General features: G+C 42.0%; 1 protein-coding gene across 5 annotated transcripts in view; it reads left to right on the top strand.

The window, feature by feature from the left end:
• apba2b (amyloid beta (A4) precursor protein-binding, family A, member 2b) overlaps positions 1–11979 on the top strand; it is a 125343-nt gene extending 113364 nt beyond the window's left edge. For 4 of the 5 annotated variants that reach the window (XM_043680319.1, XM_043680316.1, XM_043680318.1 and 1 more), the window contains exons 12-13: positions 9063–9203; positions 11035–11979. In XM_043680319.1, coding sequence (XP_043536254.1) covers positions 9063–9203; positions 11035–11106 — 213 coding nt within the window. In that variant the 3' untranslated portion in view covers positions 11107–11979. The remainder of the gene's footprint in view (positions 1–9062; positions 9204–11034) is intronic. The other variant, XM_043680320.1, reaches the window with a different exon arrangement.
• Positions 11980–12033: the final 54 nt, after the last annotated feature.

Genomic DNA, 12033 nt, shown 5'->3' with positions numbered 1-12033 from the left:
AGGGGAGGGGAGGGAAATATATCCCTGGTGGTGGGATCCGTTTGGAGGTGGCGGAAATGATGACAGATGATACGATGTATATGGAGGTTGGTGGGGTGGTAGGTGAGGCTAGTGGGGTTCTGTCCTGGTGGCGATTGGAGAGGCGGGGCTCTAGGGTGGAGGAGCGGGAAGTGGAGGAGATGCGGTAGAGAGCATCATCGACCATGTCTGGGGGAAATTGCAGTCTTTGAAGAAATAGACCATCTGGGTTGTTCGGTATTGGAACTGGTCCTCTTGGGAGCAAATGCGGCGGAGACGAAGGAATTGGGAATATGGGATGGCGTTTTTACAGGGGGCAGGGTGGGAGGAGGTAGTCTAAGTAGCTGTGGGAGTTGGTCGGTTTATAGTAAATGTCCGTGTTGATTCGGTCGCCCGAGATAGAAATGGAGAGGTCTAGGAAGGGGAGGGAGGAGTCTAAGACGGTCCAGGTAAATTTGAGGTCGGGGTGGAAGGTGTTAGTAAAGTGGATGAACTGTTCAACCTCCTCGTGGGAGCACGAGGCAGCGCCAATACAGTCATTGATGTTGCGGAGGAAAAGGTGGGGGGTGGTGCCAGTGTAGCTGCGGAAGATGGACTGTTCCACATATCCTACGAAGAGGCAGGCATAGCTGGGGCCCATGCGGGTGCCCATGGCTACTCCTTTGGTTTGGAAGATAGGACCACTCAAGGATAAAGGAGGGGAATTGCACTTGAGGGCAGAGGCTCTGGGCAAGATCTGAAATGAGTACTTTGTGTCGGTATTCACCCAGAAGAAGGATATGGAGGATAGTGAGATTATTATGGAGCATGCAATATGCTAGGGTATTTTGAGATCAAGAAAGAAGTGGTGTTGGGTCTCTTGAAGGGCATTAAGGTGGATAAGTCCCCAGGATCTGATAGTATTTACCCCAGCTTATTGAGAGAGGCAAAAAAGGAGATTGTTGGGGTCTTGACCAAGATTTTTATTTCCTTGCCACTGGAGAGATCCCAGAGGACTGGCGACTAGCTAATGTTCCTCTGTTCGGGAAGGGAAATAGGGATAATGCAGGAAACTAGACCAGTTAATCTTACATTGGTGGTTGGGAAGTTGTTGGAGAGAATTCTTTGGGATAGGATGTTTGCGCATTTGGAAAAGCCTAATTAGGGATAGTCAGCATGGCTTTGTGCGGGGCAAGTCATATCTTACTAACTTTTTTGAATTTTTTGATGAGGTGATGAAGGTGATCGATGAGGGTAGAGCAGTGGATGTTGTCTATATGGATTTTAGTATGTCTTTCAACAAGGTCCCTTATGATAGGCTCACTCAGAAGATTAAGATGTATGGGATCCACAATGACTTGGCTGCTTGGATTCAGAATTGGCTGGCCCATAGAAGACAGGGTAGTTGTGGAAGGGTATTTTTCTGGCTGGAGGTCCGTGTCTAGTAGAATTGTGTAGGGATCTGTACTGGGACCTCTGCTGTTTGTGATATATATAAATAACTTGGATGAAAATGTACATGGATGGGTTTGTAAGTTTGCAGGCAATCAGCGAAGACAATAGTGTAAAAGGCTGTCAAAGGATACAATGGACTATGGATCAGTTGCAGATATGGGCAGACAAATGGCAGATGGAGTTTCATTTGGGTAAGTGTGAGGTGCTGCACTTTAGGAGATCAAATGTTAAGGAAAAGTATACATTAATGGTAGGACCATGAACAGCGTGTACAGAGGGATCTTGGGGTTCAAGTACATAGTTCCATGAAAATGGCCACACAAGTCGATACCGTGGTAAAGAAGGTATCTGTTATGCTTGCCTTGCTTGCTCGGGGAATTAAGTATGAGAGTCAGGATGTCATATTGCAGTTTTATAAGACTTTGGTAAGGCCACACTTAAGAGTATTGCATTCAATTCTGGTTGCCAACTTACAGGAAGGTTGTGGAGGCTTTGGAGAGGGTGCAGAAGAGGTTTACCAGGATCTGCCTGGATTAGAGGGTAAGAGCTATAAGGAGAGGCTAGGAAAACTTGGATTATTTTCTCTGGAGCAGCAGATGCTGAGGGGAGACTTGACTGAAGTCTGTAAAATTATGTGATGTGTCGATAGGGTTGACAATCAGGATCTTTTTCCCAGCATTGAAATGGCTAATACTAGAGGGCATGCATTTAAAGTGAGAGGGCAAAAGTTCAAAGGAGAAGTGAGGGGCAAATGTTTTACACAGAAAGTGTGAGGAGTCTGGAACAGGGACGGTGCCAGGGCTGGTGAAGGCAGATACAATAGAGGTGTTTAAGAGAGTTTTAGGTAAGCATATGAATATGCAAATGGAGGCATATGGACCATGGGGAGGCAGAAAGGATTAGTTTAATTAGTTTCATATTCGGCAGAACATCATGGGCCGAAGGGCCTGTTCCTGTGTTGTATGTTCTATGTTCTAAATTCATTCCACACACAAACCACTCTCTGGGTAAAAAAAAATTGCTCATGTCTTTTTAAAATTCCTCTCCCCTTAAGAATATGCCCTCTAGTTTTGAAATTACCCACCTAGGGAAAAGACACATGCCATTCACCTTACCTGTACCCCTCATGATTTTAAAAGCCTCTATAAGATCACCTCTCAACCTTCCATGCACCAGTGAAAAATGTCCTAGCCTACCCAGCCTCTCCTTATAACTCAACTCTCCGTTTCCCCTCTTCAGCTTAATAATACCCCTCCTATTATTAAGACCCTAACAGGACACAATACTGCAGAAGAGACCACATCAATGTCCTGTACAACCTCAATATAACATCCTTACCCCTGTATTCAAAGGTCTGAGCAATCATTCTTAACCACCCGATCTATATGTGATGCAAACTTCAAAGAATTATGTACCTGAACCCCTTGGTCTCTCTGTTTTACAATACTACCCAAGGCCCTACTTTTAATTGTATAAGACTTACTTTTTGTTTTACCAAAATGCAATACCTCACTTTTAATTGTATAATTCTTACTTTTGTTTTACCAAAATGCAATACCTCACATTTATCCAAATTAAAATCCGTCTGCTACTATTCAACCCATTGAGCCAATTGATGAAGATCTCTTTGTCACCTTAGATAATCTTAGATAACTTTCTTCATTGTCCACTATACCACCAATCTTGGTGTCATCCGCATACTCATCCACTCCCTCAGCACTGACCCTGTAATGGTGCAATACTCCCTCATATCAACTGGTGAATGTTAATCCCACTGCAGATTTTATACTCCTTTGATATGTAGTCATTTCTCATTTATCCACATGTTCTGTTGTGAAGGAATTGAAGCATGGGCTTTCACTGAGATCTACCTCTTTAGATCCACCTAGCTCAGGAGCTTGGAGATAGTGAAGACTGCTCATGCTGTGAAGTCAGAGTTGATAAAGTATAGAAGTGGATAAAGCACAGCAGGTGAAGCAGCATCAGAGGAGCAGGAGAATTGACGTTTTCATCAGGACTGGGGAAGGGGAAGGAGGCTGAGAAATAAATGGGGGGTGTGGGGCTGGGGAAAGGTAGATGGGTTGGCGATAGGTGGATGCAGGCAGGAGGTGATTGAGATTGATTAATCACACGTTACCGTGTGATTGGTAAAGATTTACAACCCTTCAAGATTGTTGAATGCCCACCAACTTTCCCATATTAAAAGGTGACACGTACTAGGAATAAGCAAAACCCTAGAAGCAACAGATGGTTGTGTCATGGATAGAATATTTCCCTGACAGTAACATTCACCATGGAGCCATCCTTTTCAGGGTCCCCGTGAGAAAAGGTGCCACAAACAAAAACTATTCCCTATTCTGTTGGCATTCTTACCCTTATGTTTAAAGTATGCATGGCCCAAAAAAAACTTGAATTTCTCCACTTTGAGCACCTGCAGCCTTGTGGACAATCAAAACAATGGAAGCTTGGAATGTAGGACTGCCACAGTTTCTCAAGAGCTTGCAGAATATTGATGTTGCTCTCAGTGAACACTGACTTCCTGCTCGAAGTCAGCTTAGAGAGAATGGAGAATACACTTTCTTCTGGGAATAGAAAACCAGAAGAGGATTGTAACATGCTTGGAATTGGCTTCGGCATCAGATATACTTCCGATTGTCATTAATGAATTTTTAAAAATATTCATTTTGTGTGATGTGGGGGTTGTTACTGGCCAGAATTTATTGTCCATCCCTAGCTGCCCTTGAGAATGTGGTGGTGAGCTGCCTTCTTGAACCACTACAGTCCACCTGCTGTGGGTTGACTCAATGCCATTAGGGAGGGAATTTCAGGATTTTGACCCAGTGACAGTGAAGTCAGAATGGTGAGTGGCTTGAAGGGGAACTTGAAGGTAGTGGTGTTCCCATATATCTGCTGCCCTTGTCCTTCTAGATGGAAGTGGTCATGGATTTGGAAGGTGCTGTCTGAGGATTTTTGGTGAATTTCTGCAGCGCATCTTGTAGATAGTACACATACTGCTGCTACTGAGTGTCGTTAGTGGTGGGACTGGATGCATGTGAATGCAGTGTCAGTCAAGTGGGCTGCTTTATCCTGAATGGTGTCAAGCTTCTTGAGTGTTGTTAGAAGTGCACTCATCCAGGCAAGTGGGGACTATTCCATCACACTCCTGACTTGTGCCTTGTAGATGGTAGACAAGTTTTGGGGAGTCAGGACGTGAGTTATTTGCTGCAGTGTTCCTAGCATCTGACTTGCTCTTGTACCACTGCATTTATGTGGTTAGTCCAGTTGAGTTTCTGATCAATGATAACTCCCAGGATGTTGATAGTGGAAGATTCAGTGATGCTAACACTATTGAATGTTAAAGGGTGGTGGTTAGATTGCCTCGTGTTGGTGATAGTCATAGCCTGACATTTGTGTGGCGTGAATGTTATTTGCCATTTGTCAGCCCAAGCTTGGATATTGACCAGATCTTGTTGCATTTGGACACTGACTGCTTCATTGTCTGAGGAGTCGTGAACAGTGCTTAACATTGTGCAATCATTGGCGAACATCTCCTTATGACCTTATGATGGAGGAAGGGTCAATGATGAAACAGTTGAAGATGATTGGGCCGAGGACACTACCCTGATGAACTCCTGCAGTCCTGGAGCTGAGATGAGTGACCTTCAGCAACCACAATCATCTTTTTATGACTCTAACCACTGGAAAGATTTCCCTTTGATACCCATTGATTCCAGTTTTGAGAAGGCTCTGTGGTATCACATTTGGTTAATGTCAAGGGCTGTCACTCTCACCTCATCTCTGGAATAGATTCCCAAAGTGTGGAAACAGGCCATTTGGCTCAACTCCACACTGACCCTCCGAAGAGTAACTCACCCAGACCATTCTTCTACATTACCCCTGACTAATGCACCTAACCTAACCTATGCATCCCTGAACGCTTTGGCCAATTTAGAATGGCCAATTCACCTAACATGCACATCTTTCGACTCTGGGAGGAAAAACGGAGCACCCGGAGGAAACCCACATAGACTCGGGTAGAATGTGCAAACTCTACACAGACAGTCGCCTGAGGCTGGAATTGAACCCGGGACCCTAGCGCTGTGAGGCAGCAGTTCTAACGATTGAGCCACTGAGCCACCATGCCGCCCCGGAGTAGCACATGACCACTGACTTTCTCCTCAGTGGCAATGACTGGGCACAATCAGTTTTTATGTTCTCTCACAACTCCTACAGACTTAACTAACAAGCTCTTCTTTCATTTAGTGTTATGGTCCCAAACTAGCCCGCCAAATAGTTGCGATTCCATTTTTGGAAATACTGGACAAACCAGATCTTTGTTATAATCTCATGTTATAGCATAATCGTTTAAGTAGATTGTGTAGAAGAATCAAGGGAAAGAAAATAAATGGCAAGATTCTGGGTTGAACTGAAATGTCAAAACAAAAATCTCTACTGCTTATTTTTCCTTTGTTCAAGTATAATTGATCAGTGTATTGAACAAGTAAGATAATGATTCTAAATCAGAGAATCATAAAGTCCCTACAGTGTAGAAGAGACCACATCGACCCTCGGAAGAGCATCCCACACAGACCCACCCCCTGAAGTTATTCCCCTTAACATTGCATTTCCCATGGCTAATCAACCTAGACTATACATCCCTACACTATGGGCAATTTAGCATGGCCAATCTACTTAATATGCACATGTTTGGACAGAATATATATAACTCAATCATATTATTCATGAATAACATGTGATTAATATTCTGTTAACAGGCAAGTTGTGGCTGAACATCCAAAGATGTTACAATTCCCCTCAGACCACACTTTAAATAGGTGTTACAGCCAAGACCAATCCCACCCAGACTTCAGTGACATTGTGGGTCTCTAAATCTCACTAAGGCTGTCTCCTTTTCAAGAGATTCTGACTTTTAATTTTGAAGATTAAGCCATGGAACTCCCCCAGAACCTCTATGACTAAGACTGCCTTAACCACTGCTCAAGTCTTGATAGTTCAATCACTTCTAATGCAGAGCTTGCCAGAATTCCTGCGCCTGTGCTCAAGTGTGTAATTACGGGTGCAATTTCAGCATTTAACCCAACAGTTAGCTTCAGTGAGATATCATTGAATTACTCTAAACTCCAATTTTTCTCAAGCTGCATGAAGCCAATACTGCTTGAAGGTCTTCTTCACCCCTCACTTGGTTCATTGAACTGTCACTGGCTTCCAGAGACGTATGTCGTAACTGCTCGAAGTCTGCATCTGACTTCTGCCAGCAAACACAAAACTGAATAAACTGAAACTAGTGAGCATTCGGAGTCTCTAACCACCTGCATCATAATGTAGAACATAGAGCATAGAACAATACAGCGCAGAACAGGCCCTTCGGCCCTCGATGTTGCGCTGACCTGTGAACTATTCTCAGTTCATCCCCCTACACTATCCCAAAATCATCCATGTGAAGCACTAGCTTTTGGAGCGCTGCTCCTTCATCAAGTGGTTGTGGAGTATAAGATCGTAGGACACAGAATTTATAGCAGAAGTTTACAGTGTGATGTAACTGAAATTATAAATTGAAAAAGACCTGGATTGTTTGTTAAGTCTCATCTTTTAGAATGGGGCATGTTGATTTCAGTTCTTTCATATGTAAATCCCAGAACTTTCTTAAAGTTAGATTCTCAAGTCAACTTTAACAATAGGTGCCATGTTGGCCTAGATAGTGTATTGAAGATGTGAGGTGCCCTGTGTGAGGCTGTCTGTTCCCCAATGTTCAGACTAATTCTAATCTAAAAAAGGGATTTACAGAATCTTGCAAGGATTCATGTAGTTTTTGAGCAAAATAAAATGTAATTCTGCAAGTACAAATAACCTGGTGTTGTGTGATTTTTAACTTTGTACATCCCAGTCCAACACCGGCATCTCCAAATCATGTAAAAAAGGGTTGACATACCTCTCAACATCAGCTCCAATGGATTGTTATTGGTGGAGAAACTAAACCCTGGCTCAAGAGCCTCTCCCACTTAGGACAACTTTGTCCTCTCTGCTCAAAGACCATGATTGATATCTGTGTCAACCAAGGGGAAACGCACAGCATGTAGCCTGGGCAAATCTCTTCATTGTTTTGAGGGACTAACAGTCACTATAACTGTTTGGAATGACCAGCAGATGGCAGTGAAAGGCTGCATGGACAGACAAATAACTGACAACCATACCCCAACCAGTGGTGCTGGCACTGGATATTTATTCTTCAGGTCCCGAGTTACTTAACTTTGACCTGTTCGGTTAACCTTGCAGCTCTGTTCCTTGAAGTTTAAGCTAAGACTTGCCAGTATGGATTGAATGTATCCATTAGCGGCTCCAGCAAGTGAGATCCCACTGGAAACAGATAACTGTTTTGTTTCTTTGCCTGATATAACTTACAGAGTTACTGAACAATCTGTAAAAGATATTGCAGGAAGCATGGTACTCTAAACAGTGCCAGCTGATACCACATTTCATTTTATCAATGCAGAGTAACAACCTGAATGTGTCCTCATGACAGCACCCTGCTGTTCCCTAATGTTCCAGTGTTTTGACCTCTGTTGCAATCTCTGCGTCCCTTCTCTCTCTTTCTGCTGCCGACAGGCCATTGTAACAAGTATACTTATTCCTAAGAGATGCATTTTAAAAGTGCAAAGATATTGGTGCAACAGTCCATCAAAAGCAGAACATTATCCAATATTTGCAGCATAGTGTGTAATGTGCAGCTACTGAGCTTTATGCTGTTTCTAAATGTAATACTTTAGGAATGTTTGATGGGGACAGTGTAGATACTGGTTTACTTTCTATGTAACCCCATGCATGAACAATCCTGCAAGTGTTTAATGGGGACAGTGTGAGGGAAGCTTTACTTTCAGTTTAAAAGAATAGAGCTTTACTCTGTAAATGAGGCCCTGCCGTCCCTGTCGTGGGACTGTTTGATGGGGCGAGTGTCGAGGCAGCTTTACTTTCCATTGACTTACACTTTAAAAGAGTAGAGAGAGGTTTACTTGCATTTCAAAGAGGTAGAGGCAGCTTTTCTTTCTATCAAATTCCACATTGTCCTATCCTGTCCTGTGTTTTTTTGATTGGCAGTGTTGAGAGAGTTTAACGTTCTGTTTTAAAAGAGTAGAGGAAGTTTTACTTCAGCTGTAACCCCATGCTGTATCTGCCTGGGATTGTTCAATGGGGACAGTGTCAAGTCAGCTGTACTTTCAGTTTAAAAAGAGTCGAGACAGATTTACTTTCAGTTCAAAAGAGTAATGGGGTACTGAACATTGTATCTAACTTATATGATACTTTGCTCTGTAGACTCCCACTTTCAGTTCCATTAAAAATACCAAACATTTCATCATATTGGATCTGACATGAAAGAACACCAGCTGAGATTTGTGAGAATTGTTCTGCACTATTCTGCAAATATTATTCCTATTGTTTAAGTATAATTAAGTATGATCTAATGCTGTGAGAGTATCCACATTGGACTGCTCAGTCACTCTCCACTCAAAACATTATCCTACCTCTGCACTGTAATGTTTGAGAGAGCAAGGTGTGAGACAGGATTTGGCAATGATGGTTGTTTGCTCTTACAGATTTGCAGCCTGATGAGAGGTGGGATTGCAGAGCGTGGTGGAGTTAGAGTGGGTCACCGTATCATTGAAATCAATGGGCAAAGTGTCGTGGCTACTGCTCATGAAAAAATTGTTCAAGCTCTGTCTAACTCAGTGGGCGAGGTAAGGTCCTTGATGCAAAGAGCTCCTCTCTTTATTAACATTTTACAGACAGATAACAGAAAATAGTGTAAAAAACTAATGGCCTTTGAGTTTAAAGGACTAGAATATAGAACATAGAATATATAGAACATAGCACAATACAACACAGTACAGGCCCTCCGGCCTTTGATTTTGTGCCGACCTGTGGAACCAATCTCAAGCCTATCTATCCGACATTATTCCATTTTCATCCATATGTTTATCCAATGACCATTTAAATGCCTTTAAAGTTGGCGAGTCTACTACTGTTGCAGGCAGTGTGTTCCACGGCCCCACTAATCATAGTAAAGAAACCATCTCTGACATCTGACCTACATCTATCACCCCTCAATTTAAATTTATGTCCCCTCATGCTAGCCATCACCATCCGAGGAAAAGGCTCTCACTGTCCATCTTATCTAACCATATGATTATCTTGTATGTCTGAATAAAGTCACCTCTCAACCTTCTTCTCTCTAATGAAAACAGCCTCAAGTCCCTCAACGTTTCCTCATAAGACCTTCCCTCCATACCAGGCAACATCCTAGTAAATCTCTTTTGCACCCTTTCGAAAGCTTCCACATCCTTCCTCTAATGCAGTGTCTAGAACTGTACAGAATACTTGGGATAAAAATCATGTATATTAATACACAGCCCTGAAGTTACCGTGAGCAGTTTTGGAAACCACCCCTTTGGAAAGATGCTGAATAAAAACTGAAAGAACTGCCGATGCTATAAGTCAGAAACACAAACAGAAGTTGCTGGAAAAGCTCAGCAGATCTAGCAGCATCTGTGGAGAGACATGAGAGTTAACATTTCAGATCCGGTGACCCTTTCTCAGCAACGCCTCTGATTGCTCTTCACAGATACTGCCAGATCTGTTGAGTTTTTCCATCAGTTTCTATTTGAGTGCCTTTAGAAAGATATATTGGCCTTGTTGGGAGTGTAACCTGAATTTATCAGAAAAAGAATTGCATTTCCTGGAATTTAGAAGTTCATGTGTGTTTTGATCAAAGTTGTCAAGATATTAAGGACAGCAGAGCCTGTGGAAAGAGGAACAATTTCTGCTGATTAGAGAACATAGTACAAACATTAGAGCCAAACCTTTTAGTTGTGAAAACAGGAAACTGACGTCTGAAAGGGTGGAAGGAATTTCAAACTCTCTTCCGTAAATAATATTTGTTGGCAGATCAATTGTAAATTTTAAGTTTGTTTGTTAGTAAAAGAAATCTTAAAGGTATAAATAGAAATAGGGTGAGTGAGAGTGTGTGTGGTTCTATTGCAATTCGGATATGATCTTATGGAATGGTCAAAGTGATTAAACAGAATAAGTGTCCTACTTCTGGTTCTCTTGTATTCTCTTAGAAAGTGCAATTTCGTGAAATCAGTAGGGCTGAGCTTTGACATTATTTCAGGTTACAATGTAAATGCTTCTTATCCTCTTTATCTTGTTTGAATGATCAGCTATTAGACTTTGTTTTACATTTAAAACAATCTTAAAATACTGAGTTCTGCTCAGCCTGAAGCCAGAAAGATCCTTACAGTTTTCTTGACAGCACTCACTTTCTGAATGATCAAAAGCATTGTTTACTTACTTGACATGTATTCAAGAATATTGATGGATAAAGAACCACATGACAGTATTTCTGTCACTAATGAATCAACAAATCGCAATGGCATGAGGGATCCATTCATGTTTAAACTGCACATCATCAAGCTTCAGTTGTCACTGCCTCTAGCTGCTGCACTCAATAAGTATATATGCTTTTGAGAAAGTTGGAATTTTTAATTACTAAATTTTTAATAATTTTAGATACACATGAAGACAATGCCAGCTGCCATGTTTAGACTCCTAACTGGACAAGAAACACCATTGTACATCTAACTTTGTGAAGAAATGGGTTCATCTGCTCAATGGACTTCCAGCAGATCAGCTGAACATTTTGTGCTGGGAAGAGGTGATCAGTGGAATGAAGACAGTGTCAGTGCCTCCCATATTGCATGGGTGTGTGCATGTCTGTTTTCTTTCTTGTGATTATGTGTGAGTGTGAGTGAGTGTGTGTGTACGAGAGAGGGTTTATGTCTGTGTGTGTGCATATCTGTGTCTCTGGGAATGCGTGTATTTCTGCTCTGTCATTCCACACTAGACTCCGCACCATTTCCATTGAGAGAAGAAACAGGCTCTTTCTCTTCTCTAAAAACAAATATTTTGCATTTTATATAAGTTGAACCAAGTTCTTTCACAAGTTAGTGACAGTGTCACTTTAACATGATGTTGGTGTGCAATAAATAATTGAATGTCCAGTGCTGAATGTCAGATAAAGACAGCCATTGTTGCTATTAGTAACGAGTTTACAGAGAAATCTCTGACAGTGCAGTTCGCAGTGACACCCACTGCTTTGAACTTTCTTACCAGTGTTATCTTTGTGCATTTAGCCCAGTTGGAATGTAACAGATAGTTCTGTTATCATTGATGAACAACAGTTACCGGCATAGCCCGTATTTGTGCAGCGCGTGTTGTGTTGCTGGTGAGTGAGTTGATAATATTAGAGTCTTTGTATTTGTATCTTGAAATGCTGTACTAGCACTAGAGGCTAAATGTTAGTTTGTCTTTTTCCCATCATGTTACTCCACTTGGAGATGAGTTGGTGCAGCTGCAGATCCTGCAATGTCTTCTTGGCTAGTGCATGAGATTGCATCAAGAATACAGAATGTGAAATAAACAATGTGAACAGCTGTGGATCACTTGAGAAGACAATAGGAAAATCCAGACTCATTCTTTTTCATAAAAGTAGGTAATACCTGAACTGGG

The sequence above is a fragment of the Chiloscyllium plagiosum genome, chromosome 40, assembly GCF_004010195.1.
Source record: "Chiloscyllium plagiosum isolate BGI_BamShark_2017 chromosome 40, ASM401019v2, whole genome shotgun sequence".
NCBI lineage: Eukaryota > Metazoa > Chordata > Chondrichthyes > Orectolobiformes > Hemiscylliidae > Chiloscyllium > Chiloscyllium plagiosum.
This window is presented reverse-complemented; position numbering and strand designations above follow the sequence as displayed.